The following is a 23,421-nucleotide window of genomic DNA, read 5'->3' as shown; positions in this document are numbered from 1 at the left end:
CTCATCTAGTTTGTTGCCATGATTTAAAAACTTTGACTTTTTAAAAAAAAAAGGTACATTTTCCAGCTGAGGCATGGTGTAGTGAAAACTGTCATATGTGTATGATGTGGAATAACTGGCACTTTAGAGCTGACTCAGGCCCCTGAGTGTTCCAGTGTTTTGCTGGTGAGAGACAGGTAAGTTTGTACCTTCATTTCCTCATCCCATAAGGTTTTTTTATGGACTGGAAATGTCATTCATCTTTCTAAAGCCAGACACTGCATGAGTTGTAAATACATGCTCTGCTGTCATGGAATGGTTTGGGTTGGAAAGGAAAGCCCATCTCATTCCACCCATAGGCAGGAGCCTTCATTATCCCAGGGTGCTCTGAGCCCCATCCAACCTGATGTTGGCCTTTTCCTACCTCATTAAGAAATATTTGATGTAATTCAAGTCTTCTACTCCTCATACTCAAACAACATTTTTATGTGTAGTGGTAACAGCACGTTGTCATTCCCTTTCAGGTATGATGAATGGGTGAAAGCTGATCGGATTATCTGGCCAGTGGAAAAAGGAGGACCAAAGAGAAAACAGAAGAAAAAAACAAAAGTAATGGCTTTCAATAAGTTTATCACAGTACTGTATTTAATGACTAGCACTGTTCCTGTTTAAATAAATTTAAAAAAAAAAACAGCTACTCAGTCCAGTCTAGTTTTTAATAGAGTAAAAAGTTTGATGATCAGCAGTGAACCATTAATAAAAACCCACTGTTTCCCCTGCAGAATAAAGAAGATGGTGAAAAGGAAGAGAAGAAGGATGAGGAGAAACAAAAATCCAAGCGTGGGCGGCCCCCTCTGAAATCCACTCTCCCATCCAACACGTCCTGCAGCCTCCCCAAAACGCCCAACAGCGAAGGTAAATCTGGCTCCAGAGGTGCAGGGAGCAGCGTGTGCTTCCCAGCATTCCCAGCTGGAGCCCAGGGTGGTGTGGTGGAGCTGGAGCTGCATGTGAGCTCTGAGGTCCCTGCACCTCGGCAGCACCAAGGCTCGTTGCGCTCGATGAAAATTAATTCTTTCGATTTTAATTTTAGCAACACCTCGCAGGCAGACGAGACGTAGCTCAGGAATGTTTGATTCTGATAGAGGATCAAACGGTGAGTGATCTCAGCCCTGTGTATGCTTTGGAGGCTTTTTCAGTACCTTTTTGAAAAGAGATTTGGTTTTTTGTTTTTCGGGGCATTTTTTACATTCTTTTTTGTTGCCTTTTTTTTTTTCTTTCTCCTTATAAATTTTATTGAGTAAGCAATTGAGCTGACACTGCTGAGGAGCACAGCTTGCTCACAGAAGAGCAGTGACTGTACAAGTCATTCCATGTTCTTCAGCCAGAGCCTTTCAGTCATGAAATCCAGTGCTATAATGATAGTCTTTATTGTGCTAATTAAGTCCTCAACCTCAATACTCCATCATCCAGCAGAGCTGTTAATTATACACAAATGGCAGCACATCTTTGGTGTTTCTAAGCCTCTCTGAACAAGAACTGAAGTGAAATTACTGTCTCCTTTTAGTACAGGTCCCTGAATAATCTTCTGGTAATGTACTAATGCTTGCTTTCTGTGTGGTGAATCATTTGCACAATAGTTTAGCCATGAAATGTCCATATTGAGGTTTAGAAGGTTTTTATTTTTGGGTTTGGGTTGGGTTTTTTTCTCTGCATGGAGGGGAGAAGCATTATTTTTTGGTTTTATAGTGTCACATGGGAGAGGCAATATCCATGGGATCAGGGGAATCCTATTTTTGCTGCAATAAAATGTAATTCATTTGTATTGGCTTGTCTGGGAAATATTAGTGGGAGAATCATAGACTTCAGCTAAATCACCTGAGTTAAGAGCATCATCCAGATGCTTCCTGAGCTCTGACAACCCCACCACTACTGCAGTTTCATAGTAATTTTAGGTAAAAATAAGAACTGTAGCAAGTGTGTTGAATAAGGCAGGATTTTTAAAGTGTAAAATTATTACTGTAAACTGATGTTGACACCATAGATTACTGAAAACAGGTTTTTGTGAGGTTTAAATAAAAAGTCATGCTGCAATTAATTATTTAGGGTGCTGTTTGCTTATTTTTAAAATTTTTTTAGACTCTGGCACATCTGACAGTGAAGCAGATGAGTCATCTGAAAAGAATTTGAATGAAGAATTTTCTCCAGAAACTTCAGAACTGGAAAAAAGTGAAAAACTCCGTGATGAGAAGCAGGATGAGGAAAACCCAAAGATTTCTCATGTGCTGAAGGAAAACGACAGGACTCAAGTACAGCCACTAGAAACACTGAAACTGGAAGTTGAGGAAAGTGAACAAATTGTTCAAATTTTTGGAAATAAGACGGATCAAATGGAAGAAATCAAAAGAGAGGTTGAAAAATCACCAAAGGGAAAAGGGAGAAGGAGCAAGACAAAAGATCCCTCATTGGAGAATGCAAAGATTGCACCAGGAAGCCAGGAAGAGGTGGCAAACGAATCTCTTGCAGAACCTGAAAGATTAGATGTGTCTTCCTTGGACTGTAAAGACATTTCCAGCACTACTGAAAGCGAAACAGAGCCCTCCACAAAAGATAAGAAGCTTTTGAAGAGGAAAACTTTGGAACAGGCATCACCTGAGAAGAGAAATCGGCGAGAGAGCGAGATGGAAGTGCCAAATATTGTATCTGAAGAGAGGACCAATGAATGTACTGGAGCAGAGGAATGTAGAGGGCTGAGTGCTGAGGAGTCCCTCAGAACGGAGCACGAGGAGATGCCATCCCTGGTGGCAGAGTCGGTTCCGCACGCTCCGGAGCTGAGGAATGACAACTTCCAACAGCCGGCCGAAGCCAACGAGAGCGTTCCCTTGAAGGACGAGGATGACACGATGCCTCAGATTGGTCCTGAGACCTTGCTGTGCCATGAAGTGGACCTGGATGACTTGGATGAGAAGGAGAAGAGCAGCAGTGAAGACACAACAGCAGGAAAGCCAGACCCCAGTGCTTCCAACTCGGCCCCTTCAGCCTTAGCCCCCACCGTCCCCTCGAGCTTCCCGGTGGCCTCTCCTCTGGCCCTCAGCCAGGACGAGTCACACAGCATCAAGAGTGAGAGTGACATGACCATTGAGGTGGACAGTGTGGCAGAGGAGTCTCAGGAAGGGCTCTGCGAGAGCGAGTCTGCCAACGGATTCGAAGCCAGTACCACGTCGAGCAATTGCAGCATCGCCGGGCAGGAGAGGGAGATGGGAGAGAAAGGTGAGCATTACCTGCAGGAGTCACTCCCTGCTCTAGTCAGTCCTTGCTGAGGGTGACTTGAGACTGGTGTCATTTTGCTAAAAATTGCTGGTCTGTTTTGTCTGCTGGTTATAGATCTACAGAATGGTTTGGGTTAGAAGGAGCTTCAAAGTTTATCTTGTTCCAGCCCCCTGCTGTGGGCAGGGACACCTTCCACTACCCCCAGGTTGCTCCAAGATGCATCCAGCCTGTCCTGGAACATTTCCAGGGATGGGGCAGCCGCAGCCAGGGCCTCAGAGTAAAGAATTTCTTCTCCATATCCCATCTAACCCTGCCCTCTGTCGGTGTGAAGCCATTGTCCCTTTTGTCCTGTCACTCCATGCCCTTGTCCAAAGTCCCTCTCCAGCTCTCTTGGAGCCCTTTCAGCCCCTGGAAGGGGCTCTAAGGGCTCTCCAGAGCCTTCTCTTCTCTGGACAGCCCCAACTCTCTCAGCCTGTCTGGTTTTAGATTTATTTGTTGCTTATAAAAAGAGCTTTTTAGTAGCAGAAGTATTTGAGGTGTTTTATGTCTTGTTTCTGATTTTCTTTTCCTCTTCTCATAGGTCAAAAAAGACCCAGTGACAGCAACAGTGGAACACTGGCAAAAAAGCAAAAGCGAACTCCAAAGCGAACCAGTGCTGCAGCCAAAAATGAAAAGAATGGAACAGGTATATTCCTGCAGGAGGAGGAGGGGGAAGGTTATCCTGTCCTGTAAATGTGTGTAAGAACCTACTGTTCTCATGTTACAATTTCCAGTGGATGGGGCATCCCTCTCAAGGTTTTTCATTTTTATTCATTGTGATTACAGCTGATAAAATGGAGAGGAGTTCCGAGCTCTGCAGTAGCAGTGTAACTGGGAAGTCTCTTGCCTGTTTTATATTGCTTACTTAGAAAAAACATCTAAATAATTTTTTATATCAGCCATTACCACATATTGACCATTATGATGATTTTTATATATTGAGTTGATTATGAATTTGGGAGAGGGCACATTTAAAATCTTAAAACCGGTGTTTGTCCCGGGTAAAAATTCAACATTTTTGAAATATGGAAAAATGTTGGATGCTAAAGAACAGCTCTTCATCCAAAGGAATATTGTCTAGTTTTTCTCTCAAGCATCTGACTATTTTGTAACTTGCCATAGAAATCTGGATTTTTGTGTTTCTGTAGCTCACTTTTCAGAGAATCACAGAATGGTTTGGGTTGGAAAGGACCTTAAAAACCATCTTGTTCCAACCCCCTGCCATGGGCAGGGACACCTTCCACTGTCCCAGGTTGCTCCAAGCCCTGTCCAACCTGGCCTGGAGCACTTCCAGGGATGGGGCAGCCACAGCTTCTCTGGGCAACCTGTGCCAGGGCTTCACCATCTGTATAATAAACAATTACTGTCTAATAACCCATCTATTCCTGCCCTCCTTCAGCTGAAGGACATTTCCTCTTGTCCTGTCACAGAATTTTTGACAATCATTGCATGAATGAATCAGTGGTTTTGGCTTTGTGGCAACACTTACATTTTTACATATCAAACTAAAATACTAATTATCTGACATACACTATTCAAATCTATTTAACATTCCTGTGGAAAACTTGGCAGTTATTTTGGGAATCTAAAATATTTGAATATGTGAGCTAAAAATTTTCTGTTACATGTTGAATTTCTGGTGTTTCAGAACTGTTCCTTTAGATGTGTAAAGCAGTTTGATAACTAAATACAATCATGTGCTATCTACCCATAGTAATACAGGTTTAATCTTTAAGAAAAGGATTTTAGTGTCTGCTTTATACTAGAAAGGTAAAAGAGGTGGTTTAAGACAGTTTATTAGTGCTCTAATATTCTAATTTTGGTAAGTTTATTTATTATTTCTGTAAAGAAATATGGCTGTTACTTTTTAATTGGGGCTAGTCATTGAATTCTCCTGCATCAGCCATGATTATTGCACTTGAGAGTTCAGTGCATGTTGTGTCTGACCAGGTTATCCATGGAATCTGAGGTCATTATTCCTTGGGTGTGTTTTGGGATCTTCTGAGCAAGGCGCAGTAGTTCCTTCTTAATCATTGTTTCTTTGCTATAATCACAGTTTTTAAAATGTCAAGGTGAAGGTTTTAAGTCCAATTTTTTTTTTTTTTTTTCCCTACAGGACAAAGCAGTGACAGTGAAGACCTCCCTGTCCTGGACAGTTCTAGTAAATGTACTCCTGTCAAACACATGAATGCATCCAAACCACAGAAGATTTCCCGCTCCCCTGCCAGAGTGGTTTCTCCTCACATCAAAGATGGAGACAAGGACAAGCACAGGGACAAGCACCACCACCAGAATGCTTCACCCAGAGTGTACAAATGGAGCTTCCAGCTCAGTAAGGATTCTTGAAATGACTTGATTACAGGGAATTTGTGAGAAAATTTGTTCTGAACGAAAAGCATGGAAATTTGGGGATTCTAAATGAGGTGTGGGCCTTTTCTGGCATAGTTATGGAAATGTGTTATCTTCCATTCTGTGTCTTACATCCTCTTAAGAACTGCATTCATTTGTTTATAATCATCTTGACAAAGCTGTTTTTTTCTTTTCTTTCCCCTTACAGATGAACTGGACAATATGAGCAGCACTGAAAGGATCTCCTTCCTCCAAGAAAAACTCCAGGAGATACGAAAATACTACATGTCCTTGAAGTCAGAAGTAGCAACCATAGACAGGAGAAGGAAACGATTAAAAAAGAAAGACAGAGAAGGTAAGGTTGAGATTTGCTTTATAATTCCCACGAGGAGTTAATTTGTTTGGAAATGCATAACTGACAGCAATTTAATTGATAATATTTTAGAAGAAAGGAAAGCGTTACCATCTGTTTGCATACATATTTAGAAAGAATATTTGTGGCTTTTTGGAACATTTGTTGACTCTTCTATAATTGTGTAGTAGAAACTTGGACTTCCTAGTGCAAGTGCTTCCATTAGACTCATCTGAGTTACCTTTTTAATAATTGGGTAAGGCTAATGCTATGTCTGTGCATACAGCAGGGAAAGCAATTGGCAAAACCTCTACGTCAGTTTTTTGTGCTTGTGCTGCTGCTTTGATGTCTTTTACACAACCTAATAACCAAGGCAACCTTCCTTGTGAGCTGTACTTTGATAACCTCTTGCTGATGTGTTGTTCTGTGTGTTCAGTGTCCCATACAGGAGCATCCATGTCATCTGCTTCCTCAGACACTGGAATGAGCCCCTCGTCATCCTCTCCTCCCCAGAACGTGCTGGCTGTGGAATGCAGGTGATAAACATTTCTCTGCCTTGCCAGCAGCTCGCTGCCATGGACATAAACCCTGAAATTCAGCCACAGAAAGCACTCAACTGGTTGGACATTGCCAAGTATATCCTGTACACACTTCCACTGCTGGACTGTACCTGTTCCCCCCGCCTACCCCCTTCTTTTGTTTAATTTACTGTTCAGAGAACTTAAGCTCATTGGTAACTGAAGGTTTGTAGGCACAACGTGACATTCTTGTCATTGTGTTTGTTTTTGTTTCTTGTTTGTTTCTTTTTTGTTTTGTTTTGTTTTTTCCTAACACAGAGAAAGGGCACTTATCAAATTTGCAAAGTTATGTCCAATGAAGCATTCAGGTGTTCTAGGGTGATCTTTAAAAAAAAAAAAAAAAAGGGCAAGTGCACCAAGCAGACATCAGAGTATTATCCAGAAGAGCTGAGTAACTGCTGCACTTTCACCAAGCTGTGGGTAACTCTTGGTGAGTAGTTCCTCTTTGTGGAAGCACTTGCTATACAGAACTGCCAAAGTATGTGTTCAGCAATGTGCCCAGTTTTAAAGCTGTAAATGGGACAAAATAAATTGTGAAAGGAAGTGTAGTTGACTGAAAACTACAGTTGTAATAAGTCTTCCACTTTTTATAGGATTTTTGAGCACACAATTATGCAAATGTTTTAATGTTTATTAATGTTTACAGTGGAATTGTGAATAGGTTTTCAGTGGACTATCTTATCCCTTGACAAAAATATTTTGTCTTTTTTCTATGTAATTTCAGAGTTTTTATTTTGTTACAAAAAGACGAAAAATGAAATATATAACAACAATGAAGTTATTTAACAAGATTTCTAAAGCTGAAATTTTTGTGTAAAATAAGGTATCTTGCAACTTGTTAAATATATTTATTCAGACATTGGATGTTGTATTTTTATGTATTTTTTAAAAATATTAATAAAATTGGAAAAAAAAAAATTCTAGGTTAGTTCACTCTTTGGACAAAACATCCTTATCAGTTCTGGCTCTTCAGGAGGAGTTATCCAGTAGCCAAACCTGTACTACCAATGGGTCTGTCTACATATCCTCCACCACACAGATCTGCCAGCAGGCATCTGGGTTAAAACAAAACTTTATTTGGAAACTTTGGCAGTCCTAGTACTTAACCTTGTTTGGAGGAACAAAATTTCTTGGGTTGCCCTTAAGATGCTTTGTCACAAGTTCTTGTGTTTGCTGTACTGCCGAATAAATTTTATATCTCCCAAAGTTGAGATGCACCAATAAAGTAAAAGCAACTGTGTGTGCTCTGCCTGTGGATTGTCCCACGGGCAGATGCAGTTTGTAAATAACTCTTCCAAGTCCCTGTATTTAAAGCCGTTTGCATATACATTATGTATAAATAGTGATTTTTTTAAACAATTTTTTTATTCATGTTTGTACATTGAAAGGGGGTCTGAGCCCCTTTTTCTGTGTTTAATATACTGTAGAGTAATAACATAGATTCTCTAGACTGTATATCAGGATATTCTGGTTCCACACGGCAGAAGGTCAGGAGGAAACGCTAGTGATGGCGTAGCATTACTAAAATTTGATGTTTCTTGAAATTTCATTTTACAACATTTGTCAACTTGTGATTCCAATTCCTTCCATTTTCGCAGAAAATTAAAGAAAAAGTACTCTTGTAAATGCACTTTTTCTGTCTTTTCTTAAGCAAAGCAGAACTATTTCAATGTAAGATAAATATGGAGCTCACTAGACAGCGCTAATAAAGGCCATGTTTTAAACATAGGCTTTATATTCTATTTTTATTTAAGTGATTGTTCTTGTAAATGTCTGGAATTTACCCTAAATAGGAAAGTTAATCTCCATAAATTACTGTAAAGACTTTTTTCAGAGCTAACTTTTACTTGTTAACCTTCTAATAGCTACGAATAAAAAGCAATACTCATTTAAAAGGAAGTAACATGGGTCACATGTTTAATATTTGTAGAAGCAATCTGAAATCTGGGAAAATAACAGGATTAATGACATCTCGTGCATATCTCTGGTCTCTAACCTGTGTGCACACTGTGAGATCTTAAACAGGCACAGAGGATGGAGGAGCTGCTGCCCTGGCCTGGATGTTCCTCACGTGTGTTCTCAGCTGACTGCTGCTCCTGTCTCTTAGGAATGTTTAAAACCCTGCTTGGAAGGCTCCAGGTATGCTCCCATGGAACATGGAAACCCAATCCAGCCCATGGACAGGGAGAACTTCCTCCCTTGATTCCTCTTCCACCTGCTTCCCTTGCACTGCTCTCCCCAAAAACAGCTGGTGTTACTCTGGCAGAGCACTAAACCTGCAGGAAAAGATGCAACTTCTGCCAAGCCCCTGGCAGAGCCTTCAGCCTGTCACCATTTCCTGTTATTATCATTCTGGGAAGGAGCATATCACATTATTCAGTAGTTTACAGTAGTTATCTATGCTGTTTAAAAACACCACAGGGAAAAGAAAATTAGCTGGAATCATTGGGCTGTCCTGGGTTAAAGGTGAAATCAAGAAGAAACCCTAATAAAATCTATGATTTCTAGCTCTGCAATAATCCCCTGATTGAAGCCTTGTTGATATAAATTCCAAAGTGTCTTTCACTGGCTGAAAGTTTATCCTGTTGAAGACACAGTAAATATGATTATACAGAATTGAGATTTTTTAAATAGAGATTAGGTATTGTGTTTCTGAGACCAAGCAGAAATAAAGCACTCCCTTGGCAGTCTTTGTGCTGTTCTCCTGCCTTCTGATCTACAGGTTTTCCTTAAAAAGATACTTGTTATTCCAAGCTTCCTTAGGAGGTTAAAACAAAAAAATTAAGATGTTGGATCCCACACTTGTTAAAAATAACAAGGTTGTGAGAGAATCAGACTGGTCCCTCATTTCCTGCAGTTGCTACAAAGAACTTTCAGATTGCTGGCTGATACTTTATTTTTGCATTAGCATAAATCTGAAAGATGAAAAAACCTCAGAATGTTTCCATGCATGCACATTAGGTAAGAATAATTTCCTTACTTGTTTTAGTTTTCACTTTCTTTCATCAAGTGTATCAGCTACATTTGTGGTAATGAGTTTTTATTTTCTAATGTGAAAGTTTAGCAACACCCAGTTAAATCCCTGTTCGGTTTTGGCTCCTCCATCAGGTTGCTGGTGCCTGAGAAAGTTTCTCCTGCCTAATCAGCATAAACAGATCAGGCAAGAAAAGCAGAGTTGTCAGAACAATAATAAGTCATTGTTTTGACAGAGGTTAAACAGATTTTCAGTAGTAATTATCACTGAATGAAAAGCATAACAAGGGCAAAGAATGTGTCTTCATGAAGGATGATGTATCTGACCTTCACAGGGAGCAGCAGAAAAGGTGATTAAATCACTGTTTGTGCTATTGTGCATGTTTCAATCTAATGTTTTAAAAGGTGCAGTGTTAGAATAGACAGAATTTTTTTTAATGGTTATGTATTCTCATTTTTTGTAGGGGGAGGTACAGAGAAATGGCTGCCAAAATTACTCAGGATGGCTTTGATGTGAAGCTGGGAAGAGAATCTGAATCTAAGGATTTTCAGCTCCTGTGCCTCAGTCAGAACATCCACTGCTGAGAGAGCCTTCTCTCTGCAGACAGGTTTGTCAACCAGATGGAATATTATATTTAAAAATTAATACTTTTAGAAGATGATCTTTTTTCCCCCATTAAAATATTCTTGGATAGCTGAGGCAGCCAAATGCATTTTCTGGGCATCCTTTACTGGAATTGTTTTACAGCAGTAAGTCTAAGAAATGCTGTTGTCTTTTTTTTAAGAAAAGCAGGTTTGGTTTGATGGCCTGTGAAAGAAATCTGATGTGAGCCAGATTTTACCAGCTGAAATAAAAGATTAACTTGTTCACAAAAGTATATTGAGCAGTTTACTTCACTGTGCCCCTGCCTTTGCAGAAATTATGCACTGAAATCTTGGTTACTTTTCCTTCTCTGGTCTTGGGATTTTATTATTTGCTACAGTGTGCAGGACAAAGGCTCTGGAGATGTGGGGGACATAATAAAACAGTGGAACCAAAGGGGATGTTGCCAGAGGCAGACTCACTGTAATTCCAGGGCTAAGGAAAATGACATTTTATAATTAGCTCACACTTATTAAGGAATTGCTCTCAAATTTTGAGAAAATCTGTTGTTCTCCCATATTGCCTCACACCAAATCGGATGCTCTTTTGAGAGATCTGAGTTTAAAATTATTCACCTTTATCAGTTAGCGTTGAGTAGCTGGGATTTATTTGGGATCTTTTGTTTGCTCTGGAGATCTGCGAGTTCCCCAGATTCCACAGGTATTTGTTAGTTCCACCCATTGCTTTGGATGGATATGTAAATTAAGTTTTTTGTGTTCCAGTGTTCTTGGTCTGACGGTGTGTTTGTTTTAATGCCAGTGAGTGGTGGATTTCATGATTAGCCACAACCCAATGACAAATACTCACCGTGCTGTCATTTAAAGAAAACTGCAAGGATAAAACTGTCAGTTGTGAAGGCAGTTTTTCTAAGAACAGGACTTGTCTGGTGTCTGTATTGAATTATCTTTGCTATTTGTGCCGTTATTCCTGCTCCTTCCCATTTCAGAGGAGCCCTAAATTCTGGCTTAGAGCAGGCTGGTTCTGCTTCAGCTCTGCAGCTGTTTACATTGGGTAACACCCTTATGCTGCTGCTTATCCCGCACCAGGAGATTTCAAACACGAGCAGTGACTTCGTTTGATGTGCACCAGCACAGCTCAGTCACTGCAGTAACCCCGGAAGTTTTGCTTCACTTTCCCTCTTTCCCTCTTTCTTTCACTTTCCCTTCTTTTGCCCTGGAGCTCTGCTGCGGCTGTGACATCCTGCAGGGGTTGTCACTCTGTGTGCAGCCCTCACCCCGAGCCTGCTGCTGGGGGACACACTGCTCTGGGCTGGGGCTGGGGCTCTGCTGATGTCTCTCGTTTTTCCTGCCGTTCCGAGTAACCCAACAACGTTTCCGTTCCAGCGCTGTCTTCAGCTGTTCCTAAACTCTTCCTCTAATCCCTCATCTGGGTACATTTTGACCTAATTTACTGTGCTCCTGCCAGCTATGCCAGTTTCATAAGGAGGGGTAAGATGTGGAATTTGTATGAAGTACTTTGCTCTGTTGCACAAGAGTGTTTTCTTCTTTCTGTTTTAACAAGGCACTTTTTATGTGTATGTGTAACTTAAAACCGTCTCTCTTGATGCTTCTCTATTTCCCGTATGAATAAATAAAGCTATTTTAAAAGAAAAAAAAAAAACAAATAAGAAAAACCTCAACCCTTGATTCCTTCTGCACGTGCTCTGCTTCCCACCCTGCAGGTAACTGGGGGCAGTGGCTGCCCTCATTTGGGCAGGACAATCCCTCTCTGATAAGGAAATGTTTTGGCAGTGGAACCAGTGAGAGGTAAAATTTTATGTTGGTCTGTGCAGGTATTTTGAATATGATTAACTCAGAATGTGAGAGCAGCCCCACTTAATCCTGCGGGAATAATTTTGGAATAATGTTATCCACAGGCAGTGCAGGAGGGAGCTGGTCTTGGAGGCTGCGGTTTGGCTGCTGCTGTTCTTGTTTCCTGCTTTTCCTTTGCAGAACGCTGAACAAGGGATGAGGATGTGATTTCTCTTTGGCTCAGAGACTCCGGGCAGCATCCCCGGTGCAGGGTAGCACCTCTCTGTGCCTTTGAAGGAGCAGCTGATGTTACATTCAGCCCCGGGCTGGTTCCGTATTAACCCTTTACTGCCGGAGTGCCCCAGTGAACAGGGATGACGCTGCTCGCTGCATCCCCGGCAATGCCCTGCCGGCCCCACAGCCTTGCTGGAGCTGGGCATGTGCAGGCACGCAGGGAAATGCGTTCTTTTCCTGCAGATCTTCCTTAAGACATTTTTTCACATCTCTGGAGAATCAAAAAGGAAGGGACTCTTGCAGATCATCAACTTCCAACGCCCCAGGAGTATGTGCTTGTGCTCCAGCAGTCTCTGTGGTCTCGGAGTACTCCAAGGGTGACCCTGCCCCTTTCCTGGTGCCCCAGGACCCATCCTCCAAGTGCCTTCTGGTGCGACCCAGCCACCTCCCTGTGCCTTTCGGTGCAATGTGGCCATAATAACACAGTTTAATCTGCAGAACAGTCACTATGGTACCTCCCCTGATCTAATTCCAGTTGTAAAAATGTAACAAGTGCATTTTACCTGGCTTTTATTGTGAAGAACCTGCTGCTGCCTGACACCAAAACACAAAGGAATGTGAAGTTAAAGTAAAACATAATTTAAAAGCCTTCCAATATGAAGCAGAATTGTAACTTTTTGAGTCCTTTTAATGCTGTTCTTTGGAAATTCAAGGCGCAGGCATGATGCGGGTTTAGGCATCAGAGGCTTTAATTGCTGTTGCAGCTTTTAGATTTTGGGCCAGACTCATTCAAGAAATTTTGGAGCTGAGCTTAATGGACTTGCTAAGATTTGAACCAGATTCCTCAAATGCCATGTGCTGACTTCCCAACTAGCTAAGAGAAAACGCTGAAACAAGAGGTGTTGCTAAGCTCCATTTCCCAGAGTGGGGAATGTCAGAGCACAGAGGATTTGCCCCCTTGCTCTGAAGCCACAGCCACACTCAGTGTTTCACCCACACGCCCTGACACAGCGCTGCGGTCGCTCCTTTTCTTGCCTTCCAACAGAGCTCAGCAGTTGAAGCTCTCAGCAGGGGATTACATAAATTGGGGCTTTGCTTTTATCCTGGAGAGAATTCAAGGAGCCTGTATTCCAGTCTTCCAGCTGATTGATCTGATGGCTGTGCCAGCACTGCTGCTGTCCAGGGCACTCTGGAGCAAGGTTCTCATTTGACCCTTCCTGCTGAAATGGTTCTGGTTTCTGCGGGCTGAGCAGTAACTGTGTGTGTTTCCAGCAGGAAGGATCCGTGTTCCCGTCGCTGCTGCAGTGAGCGTCTCCTCCAAATGTGTGTCTGTTTACCAGCTCCGTTTCCTTGAGCTGGTTTTTGGCAGGCTGCCCTCCCGTTCCCTCCCACCTCCACTTTGGCTCACTTTTTTCCACAGCTTTCTCAGTACTTCCTATTTTTCAGCCTTTGCTCCTTCTTTCCATCCTTCCTGCACTTACTGTGCCTCAGCAAGGTGATTCACCTCCTCTTGACACCCCTTAGCAGCATTTAAGAAAAATGCTGTTGTCTTTTTGTTAGGATCCAGAGTTAAAAGCATTTTTATCCTGTTTTTATTATTTATTTTTATCACCTGGATGTTTTTAGCTACATGGATACATTTTTATTTCCAAGCTCAAATATACTTGTATCATCTGTATGCAACCTGTCACCTGGATGTGAAAGACTACAACATTTTTGTAGAGAAACAAAAACTTTGACAAAACAAATCCAAAGTGGGTAATTTATTAATTAAGTTCCTCTAAAACTTGCTTAACCTTTCTTAACATTTTTTTTTTTTCCAGGAAATCTGTCCTAATAAATATATATTCCTACCTCCAAATACTGAAATGAGAGAAAACTATTATTTTTTGACACCCCCCTTCATTTCAGCCCCAAGGTGCTTTGTTCAGAAGACATGAAAATTATCTACTTCTATCAGTTAAACTCTTCAGGCACTTTTCTGAGCACTTCTTTGCATGTGAAGATTCAGTGGAAAATCATGGATTACTTCCAAATGTTTAAAAAAAAAGAGCTGCTTCAAGGAAAGCCTTCAGTCTTTGCTATGCGTGTATTGATTCTAATTGGCTGCAACATTTGTGGCCTGATGGTAGCAAACAATCTGGACAGTTTTGGCCTGATAGTCCTTTGAAAAAGCAGGACATGGGAGACTTACTGCCTTATTTGGGTTGGTTTTCAGCCTTCACTATTTTAGAGTGAGCTCTTCTCCATCTCCACGGTAACCAGGTACAGGCAAAGGAGGAAGGAGCTGTGACACTGCACGTCCAAACACAGGAACGTGACTGCACGATCACAGTGGCTCCTTGCACCTTTCCAAGCACAGGAACAGGGGCCCAGGGAGAGCTGGAGCAGCAGCACCCAGAGCAGGGTCTGGTGCTGCCCTCAGGGGCCAGGAATCCACAGCCTGGACAGCCCAGTTGTTCATTCAAGCTGCTGCTGGAAATAAAAAGGTAGAGGGTAACAACAAAAGAGTCCTCCTGCCCGTTCCGTTCCTTGCTGTTGCCTCTCTGTCACTAACAGAACCTGGCAGCTGACATGGAATAGCTTTGGTTCACTCCTCATCACGTGGAGTCTCAGAACTGGTGCTGCTGCTGTTCAGTTCCCATTGTTCCTGTAGTTTATGAGCTAGAACTGAAGCACAGGGTGCCTGTTGCCTCTCAGTCCACTGCACTAACGCCCTGACTGCAGCATTTCAGCTGTCAGGATTCTTCCAAAGCACCGCTGTGTTTCCTAACCCAATCCAGCTGCCTTCCACGCCTCTCCAGGACTCATGCAGCAGCAGGACAGACCCTGTGCTGTGCAGAGCCTGCATTTCCTGCTGGCATTCACAGGAGAAAGGAGAAAACTGCAGCAAGCTCAGTGTGTGGAGTGTGTCAGGCCAGGAGTCTGGGCTGGGAGGATCCCATGGGGTTCCCCCAGGGATACAAAGGGTGCACAGGAACTACCTTAGGCACAAGTGCTGCTCATGCCCCTCTGTCCCCTGTAAGTGACAGGGTGAGGCAGAGGCAGAATAACTTGGGGCACCCATCAGCTCCTACAGCAGCTGAGCAAAGAGCCCCCAGCAAACAACATGGTGTTTTCAAATGTCCCAAAAAACGGCTCTCTGGAAAGAACACACATACATATATGGCTCCCGTTGATTTTATTCATATTAAATAAAAAAGTGTAGTCCCATATTACATTGATTCATCTCAACCAGTCTCAGCAAAAGGCAGGTGAGCCCTCCCACCACCCCCGAAATTCAGACACCACTCTGTGGGCCCTGGGAAAAGTTGTATCTGCATCATTCCCTTGTGGAAACAACTCCACTGCCAGGCCAGCAGGACTGAGCTCCTGTTTAACCCTTCATGGCTCCCACTGCCTGAGCAGCACCCCCAGCTCTGCTCTGAGCTGCTGGGCACACATCCTGACAGTAGGAATCCCCCAGTGTGTTCTTGCCCAGGGAACACTGGCACAGCTTAATTCTGAGCACAGTGCTCTGGTCTAACGAGGTTGGCTGAGCAGTCCTGCCTTGGCTGCCAGAGCCTCGTTCTGCTGGATGTGGTACTCCTGGAATCTCATGGAGATCCTCTGTGTCATCTTTAGATACTTTTGCAGGCAGTTTTCTGAGCAAGTTATCTACAGCAAGAGGGAAACAGAGGGCTTCAGACAGTAAGTCAAACACGTCCCCAGCCAGGACCCAAAATATCACCACGGACAGGGACGAGCAATTAGGTGAGTACATCTCATATTGCCAAGCCTCAAGATGAGGGCAGTAGAAAATGTAAAGCCGAGTTTTTCAGGTATGCCTGGCACATCTACTACTATTCATTCCTATAATAAAGCCTCCATGAAAAACACCTCGGACCTGGGAGATACCATCCTTTTGTCCTTGGGTTCCTCTTGTGGAATTGACCTATATATTTGGAAATTAATAATACATCTATTAAATTAGTTAATTTTGTTTTAATTCTGCTTACAAACACATACTGGCTTTGGCAGCCAAATATCATCTGCTCTCTGCTAACTCAGTTTAACCCTTTTTTACCCTTGTTCCCACTGGTTCTCTCAACCTTCTGGTACCTGCCTTGTTACCCTGCAGCAAAGCCACTAAATACATCAGTCAGCTGGACTGGGAAATAAATACCAGAGCCCATTCCATCCACAGTGTTTTTCAAATTAAAAGTGGTTTCTCTCTTTAAGCGTAGAGAAAGAATTGTGAGATTACTTCTGAGCTACAGTCCTACTAATTGGATGTTCTGTGCCATGGCTCAAAACCTTGCTATCACTGCAAGGGTAACAAATTTGGGTGGAAAGCCAACCCCTTTTCCTGGGGAAGTAGACATTGCTTTGGTTCTGCTCAGTACAGAGGCATGGGAAAAGCAGAAGGGATGAAAATGAACCAGACAAAACCCCAGCAAGCTTCACACACCACCCAGTGCCTGCCCTTCTGTCCTCAGCCTGGCACCAGCTGCAGCCAAACCTGCTGAGCAGGACTGGAGTCTCCCTAGGAAACAAATTCTGGAAGTGCCCCAAGCCTCTGCTGCCAGAGGGAGCAGACGTGACACGCTGCTGGGAAGTCCAGACTTGCACTGGCACTTGTGCAAGGAAAGAGCTCAGATGTTGGGTTTTTGTCAAGTGTAGGATCCCAAAGGGGATGCATGGAGGTATTAATCTCAATTATTTCATAAGGAACTACAACTCTCAAGAGAATCGTGGGAATTTCCAGAGCAGACAGACCAGTGTCCATCTAGACAAATGTCCTGTTTCCAGAGACAGGTGCTCTGCAAGAAATCCCATAATGAACAATATGGACAGAACTTCCCAAAAGAAAGCTTGTTCCTAGTTGCACTGTTAACAGATGGCTCCTGTGCTACCAGACATGAACCATCTGCAATCCACAGAAGCCCAGAAAGGCAGGTCACAGTCAGAAAATGGTTTGGGTTGCGACAGACCTTAAATATCATCTTATTCCAACCCCCTGCCACAGTAGGGACACTTCCCACTAGTGCAGGTTCCTCCAAGAATCTAAGAATTTTTTTTGGACCTAAGTAATCTTTAACCCAGAATAATTATGACCTGTGATAGAATTCCATTAAAGTAGATTCAGAGAAGATTAGGGAAAGAAGAAATCTGTCTTGGGAAGCTAAGAGAGCTCTGTTCAGGGCAGCAGAACCAAAGCTGAAAGGAGACGCGAGTTTTGCCTGCAGTGAGGAGTTGAACTCCAAGGAGGCAGAAAAGGTTCAAAAACGATGGTTAGTTTAAAATTTAGGTGTTTTTTCCTCCTGCCAGCAGAGTTAAGCAAAGGTTATTAGATTTTTAACCAACAAAATAATTAGCCTCTGAAACAGCCTCTCAACAGGCAAGGAGAAGCAAAAGCGTGCAACTAATCTTAGGGAGAGCTGAAGCTTTTTGCAGATGACAACGTGAAGGAGCTCCCTGCAGTGCAGGGAAGTGGATTTAACAACCAGAGCTGTGTCCCCATGACTCACTACAAAGCAGGGACGTGGGCAGGTAAACAAGTATTTCAGCAGATTCCTCAAAGAATGAGATGCAGGCTGTAGGTGGGCAGCTCCCATGTCCATGGAGTTACCATCCATGAGAAGTTAAGGCACAGGAACCTCCACTGACAGCTCAGGGAATGAAACGTGGAATTGCAACAAGCAGCCAATATTCAGTGGAGACTGGGCAGATTCTGTGTGTGACAACATTTCTAGGTGAGAAAGAACCCTGAAGAGCAGCCAGTTCCACCCCCTGCCATGGGCAGGGACACCTTCCACTATCCCAGGCTGCTCCAAGCCCTGTCCAAGCTGGTCTGGGATGGAACACTCACTTGGAAGCAACATGCCAGACACCCACAGTCCACTGAAGGTTGCTGCCTGGCTTTGTATCTCGGTTTAAAGATCAAAACTCTCCAAATTGCTTCTGAAATAGGAATGTTGCACAGCAATTCTACCAAAGGGTCATGAGAAGCCATCACCTACCTCTTCTGGTTTCACATCTCTGCTAGTGAAATCCTTTATGCAATCCACGAAGCAATTTTCTGTAAGTTTATTGTATGTGCCAAGGAACTCCTTGAACTGTAAACAAAAATTTTTGGACAACGAACATTAAAACAAAAAATTTAAAAATAAATGTTAATTTTTATTACATACAGCTGTATGGTGTAAGAAAATTTGAAGGACAAGTCACTAGAAAAATTTATTCTCAGTCAGATTTCAGCACCAACAGCTGCTCGTACACAAAACATGCTGTTTGTCAATCATCTCTTGAAATGTTGGTTGTGTTAACTCAGATGATAACTCAAGAGTTTTTGTCCTTCCCTATGCCCTACACCTTCCACTCCGTGTGACAGAGCAGCACAAGACTTTCAAAGCCACCCCTCCCAGGTGCAGCATCTCACCTGCTTGATCTGATCAGACTCTGATATTTGTCCAGCCATGTTCCACCACCTGTGACTCAGACACCTAAAATTGAGGATAAAAGCCGAGTTTTAAATAAAAAACATAAATATCAACAGCAACATCTTAGATCAGAAGGGAATTTTGTACATCCTTGAAGTGTGTTTAAATGCAACTTTGCTAGCAAACTTCCAATCCATTTATTCAAAGGGGAGTTACCTGTTGGGAATGTATTCAGGTAAAAAAAGCATTCAAAATAATTCCAGGTATGAAATCTTACCAGATCTACCTCCCAATTGCTGTCCTTTAAAGACTTCTAGGGCATTTCACACAGCTAAAATACCTTATTTATTTTGATAAGTGTTGTCAAACTTACGAAAGAAGCTAGGGCAGGAGCTGGGGAAGAAGTTGTAACGCTTCCCAGCCTTAGAGTTTCAGTAACTTTAGATGTGATCGATAAAAAGTAAGGAAAAAAAGCAAATACATAAACTGGCAGTCACTGAACAGATGCAGCACGAGGTGCAGGGCCTGGTTTCTGTGTAGCTGCACCAACCACCTGAAGTAGAGCAAATGTTGTGGTCATTGCAGTGAATTAAATGCAAGAAAAACACAGAACAATGAAAATGGCCTTAAAGGAATGAAGCAAAGAAAAAGGGAAGAAGTAAACAGCCATGGATCCAAGAATTTAAACAAGCATCCTCAAGAAGACTCGCATTCCTAATCCAACACACTGAACAAGTTAAAACTTGAAAGCATGCCAGCAGGTTTCCTAGAAGACTGAAGCCTAGTCTTCCTTTTTTTCCCCCCCTTAATTTCCATATTATCTAAGACCTATTATCACTGATGATAATGCAAACTAACATCACGTGTTGGCAAGAACAAGATCCTTCAGTTTAATTCAACTTGTGAAAGAAAAATGAGCACTGAAGTGAAATCACTTTGTGAAAAAAAAAAAGGTTTTAGTCCTTTAGGAAGGGCAACTTACAATTAATCTTCTATTATGCTTTGCCAATTTTTGGGTAAGACATTCATGTTTTAGAGAGCTTTAGCTATTGCAGTCTCTCAGCAGGGGGAAGGGAAGGAGTACACAAGCTCCCTGAACATGAACAAAGAGAAGTAACAATAATTTCTACAACAGAAAGAAAAAGAAGCAACTAAAAATAGCAGCAGGGAGCTCTGAAAGAGTGAACTGTCCCCACACCCCCTCCCAGCAGCACAGGGATGGTGACATCTGCCTCCTAACATCACACTTCATCTGCACGGGGAGCCAGTTCAGAGACTGGAGGCCAAGGGCACAGATGATTCTGGGATGTAAGATGCAAGAATCCCTCGTGGGCAGACAGGCACACAGGTTATTCTGAAGGAGAACCTACAGGATGTGGTGGCTAACAAGGAACCAGGTTTTAGTCAGGCTGTCACTGAATCACAAACTGGTTTGGAATGGAAGGGACCTTCAAGCTCATCTCATTCCACCCTCCTGCCAGGAGCAGGGACACCTTCCACTACCCCAGGCTGGTCCAAGCCCTGTGCCTGGAACACTTCCAGCATGGGGCACAAACAGCATCTCTGGGCAACCTGTGCCAGGGCCTCAGCACCCTCACAGGGAAGAATTTCTTTCCAATACCTAACCCTGTCCTCTGGCAGTGCAAAGCCACTACCCCTTGTCCCAGGTCCCTCTCCAGTCTCTCTCTATCCTAAACCCCTAATTTGTGTCAGGAGAATGAGCATGCCATCACCTGGAGTAACCAGTGAGAAGTGATGGCAACTCCACTCTCTGTGAGAAAACAAGCTCTGTGACAATTCTCAGGGCAGGGTATGTAGATAACAAAACAGAAACTGCAGGGAGCAGGGGAGACTTTTGCCCTCTGCCAAAGGCGGGGAGCTCAAAGCTTCAACTGTCGGTGCCATTTTCTCACACTCTGCATTGCTTCATGATCTGTGTTTACAGCAAACCCGATCCCTCTCATTCTGTGACTGATTTGGCAAGATTGGAAATGGCAGATTGAAAGTGCAGTTTCACAGAGCTTTGACACCTGGGAAGGGCTCTGATTCACATCTGCACTACGGCACCACCTGATCTGAAGTGCCTGAAGCTCTTGTCCCAGTACAGGTATTTCACACATTCCACAGTGAATTACATGGCTATAAATCAGCCTTACATCTAAAAACCAGCCACCGAACATTCCCACGAATGTGCAAATCTGCTTCCTTTCAAAGTCTGCTAAACGTATTATTTCAAGATTTCCTGCTGCTTCTCCCCTTTCCCTCCAACTCCGAAAAAAGCTTTTAAAAGGGTGATGAGAGAGTGCTCAGCACCTCAGCCAACCCAGCCCAGAGCTTCCTACAGAGCTGTTCACACCACTCCCGTTTAATCCTACAGAGCCTGGAGGACTTTCCCGTGGGCTAAACGTGAGTTAAAAATTCATCACTACCCTTCTAAGCAAAAATACTCACACTGCAGGAAGCAGAGGTCTCTGAATAAACCTCTGCCTCAAGGGACAGTCTGGGTGTGCTGGTTCACCAGAAAGGAGCAAGAACTGGGAAATCTCCCTTCCTGAAAGACCCTGAAGCTCTTGCAAATAATTTTGGTGTCCTAAAGAGACATTAAGAGAAGTCTGTCTGAGCAAAATAACCAAGCCCTGCGTTTGGGATTTTTTTCCCCATCTTTTTGAGAAAAATTGTATTTTTCTTGGAAGAAGAGTGACACTATAAATCCCTCACACTTCTAATCCCCACTAGCCACCTGAATCAGCTGTAATTTCACCACCTACTCCATAAAAAGAAAGCTGAAATGTCTCTTTAAACCTTTGCCTCCAGTTGCACACAGAGAACACCATGCAAGTGTTTCTGAAAAGGAAAAAAAAAAGTCAAAACATCAAGTCAAAGAAGTATCTCAAAGAAGAGAAGTCTCGAGTAAAAGAGTTGTATCAAGGTAAACTCCCCACATCTTACAGAGAAAGTTCTTTTATCATGGGGAATTACTAGGCTACAACTGTATTGACATCAGATTTAGAAGAAGCCCAAACAAACTGATTTTAAGAGGCCAGAGGCATTTAATGAAGTGAGAGGGACGGGGTGAGATGAGAAGGCTAGTGAGGAGCTGGGTAAGCAAGTGCATCTGGTGCACAGGTTGTTATCATCCACTGTCTCCTGAAATTGGCCTGGACCTGCTCTGAAGAAGGGACCAGAGGTAAAAATCAAACACCGAAGGTGAGTTACCAGAGTGAGCCTGACCTCAGGAAAGCCTCTGAGCACACTGAACACGTGTATGGGCATCGGGCCTGAAGGAAAACTCACATTTTCCCACCAGCACTCTCCCATTTAAGTGAGATCACACCTGGCTGACGCTTCTCACCCAATAAAACCAACACCCGAGGCTATCACGCCGAGCTTTATTTTCCTGGTCTTTTGCTTCTACTCCAGTTCTCCCTTCCAAGGGCACATTGAGTTCCTTTCCCTCGGGAATCACTCGCTCAACCCAGTCCCAGCCCAACACCGGGCAAAGAGCGCCCTTATCCCCACAGAGCCGCCCGGCACCGGGAAAGCCCCCGGGGCAGAGCGGGGATTTCCCCATTGAGGGCCCTCGGGAGCGCTCCCGAACCCTCACGGGCCGCGGGGAGGCTCCCGGTCCCTCCCGGACTCTCTGAGGCCATGAGAACGCTCCCGGTCCTTCAGGAGATCTCCAGGGCCGCGCGAACGCTCCCGGGTCTTCAGGAGATCTCCAGGGCCGAGCGAACGCTCCCGCTCCTTCGGGAGATCTCCAGGGCCGCGGGAACGCTCCCGGTCCTTCGGGAGATCTCCAGGGCCGCGCGAACGCTCCCGGGTCTTCAGGAGATCTCCAGGGCCGAGCGAACGCTCCCGCTCCTTCGGGAGATCTCCAGGGCCGAGGGAACGCTCCCGGTCCTTCGGGAGATCTCCAGGGCCGCGGGAACGCTCCCGCTCCTTCGGGAGATCTCCAGGGCCGCGGGAACGCTCCCGCTCCTTCGGGAGATCTCCAGGGCCGCGGGAACGCTCCCGCTCCTTCGGGAGATCTCCAGGGCCGCGGGAACGCTCCCGCTCCTTCGGGAGATCTCCAGGGCCGCGGGAACGCTCCCGCTCCTTCGGGAGATCTCCAGGGCCGCGGGAACGCTCCCGCTCCTTCGGGAGATCTCCAGGGCCGCGGGAACGCTCCCGCTCCTTCGGGAGATCTCCAGGGCCGCGGGAACGCTCCCGCTCCTTCGGGAGATCTCCAGGGCCGCGGGAACGCTCCCGGTCCTTCGGGAGATCTCCAGGGCCGCGGGAACGCTCCCGCTCCTCCCCGGCCCCTCAGGAGCGCGCGCCCGTCCCCCCGCCTGTTCCCTCACGCGCTCCGGGCCCGCGCGCACTCACCGCCCCACGCGCCGGCCCCGCAGATTCGCCGCGCGCGCGCGCGCGAGGAGGCCCCGCCCCGCCCCGGGCCCCGCAGATTCGCCACAGGCCGGAGAATCGGCCGCGCGCGGACCCGCCGCCCGATTTACCCTCTCGGGTCGAGCGTTTCCCGCCGGACGCTGTTGAGGAGCGGACCCGCGTTTCCCGCCGGACGCCGTGGCCATGGCACCGTGCGCTTCCGGTGCGGCCGGCCGGGCTGGGACAGCGGGAACGAGGCCGGGATAGCGGGAACGGGACAGCTGGAGAGAGGCTCAGACAGTAGGAACGGGGCCGGGATAGCGGCAGCGGTACTCTCCCGAGGACGGCAGCCGTGCCCGCGGCGTGGGAGGGAGCAGCGCCCCGGAGTCCTCAGGCCGCTGCCGCCACAGCGCCCGGCCCGCACGGACGGCGCTTTGAAAAGGCGCCGCTGGCCGAAGCCTCAGGCTCGCCC

The 23,421-nt window shown here is 44.8% G+C and overlaps 2 protein-coding genes across 7 annotated transcripts in view; one reads left to right on the top strand and one right to left on the bottom strand.

Annotated features, from left to right (window-relative positions):
• Positions 1-8,527, top strand: part of ARID4A (AT-rich interaction domain 4A) — a 46,736-nt gene extending 38,209 nt beyond the window's left edge. The window contains exons 18-25 of one of the 3 annotated variants that reach the window (XM_062495761.1): positions 504-588; positions 762-894; positions 1,070-1,132; positions 2,116-3,246; positions 3,827-3,931; positions 5,402-5,617; positions 5,843-5,989; positions 6,423-8,527. In XM_062495761.1, the coding sequence (XP_062351745.1) occupies positions 504-588; positions 762-894; positions 1,070-1,132; positions 2,116-3,246; positions 3,827-3,931; positions 5,402-5,617; positions 5,843-5,989; positions 6,423-6,526 (1,984 nt within the window). In that variant the 3' untranslated portion in view covers positions 6,527-8,527. The remainder of the gene's footprint in view (positions 1-503; positions 589-761; positions 895-1,069; positions 1,133-2,115; positions 3,247-3,826; positions 3,932-5,401; positions 5,618-5,842; positions 5,990-6,422) is intronic. The other 2 variants (XM_062495763.1, XM_062495762.1) reach the window with 2 other exon arrangements.
• A 6,937-nt stretch (positions 8,528-15,464) lies between these two features.
• TIMM9 (translocase of inner mitochondrial membrane 9) lies at positions 15,465-18,640 on the bottom strand. Of its 4 annotated transcripts, none has more exons than XM_062495052.1 (3): positions 18,587-18,640; positions 18,168-18,263; positions 15,465-15,822 (listed from the first exon to the last, which is right to left on the bottom strand). In XM_062495052.1, exons 1-3 carry the CDS (start codon positions 18,623-18,625, stop codon positions 15,688-15,690), a joined length of 270 nt encoding a protein of 89 aa, XP_062351036.1. In that variant the 5' UTR covers positions 18,626-18,640; the 3' UTR covers positions 15,465-15,687. The 4 variants fall into 4 exon arrangements, with proteins under 4 accessions (XP_062351036.1, XP_062351037.1, XP_062351038.1 ...); XM_062495053.1 differs by having other exon boundaries at positions 15,465-15,753; XM_062495054.1 differs by having other exon boundaries at positions 15,465-15,738.
• Between the last annotated feature and the right edge of the window lie 4,781 nt (positions 18,641-23,421).

Source organism: Cinclus cinclus, chromosome 6, assembly GCF_963662255.1.
Source record: "Cinclus cinclus chromosome 6, bCinCin1.1, whole genome shotgun sequence".
Taxonomy (NCBI): domain Eukaryota; kingdom Metazoa; phylum Chordata; class Aves; order Passeriformes; family Cinclidae; genus Cinclus; species Cinclus cinclus.
Note: the sequence above shows the minus strand (reverse complement) of the source record. Positions and strands in the feature narration are given on the sequence as shown.

Excerpts from the sequence above, each read along its gene's own strand:
- TIMM9 (XM_062495052.1), bottom strand. The coding sequence starts at position 18,625 with ATGGCTGGACAAATATCAGAGTCTGATCAGATCAAGCAG. Across the intron at positions 18,264-18,586 it reads AGTCTGATCAGATCAAGCAG|TTCAAGGAGTTCCTTGGCAC; the intron begins GTGAGATGCTGC and ends TTTTGTTTACAG. Across the intron at positions 15,823-18,167 it reads GAGATGTGAAACCAGAAGAG|ATAACTTGCTCAGAAAACTG; the intron begins GTAGGTGATGGC and ends CTCTTGCTGTAG.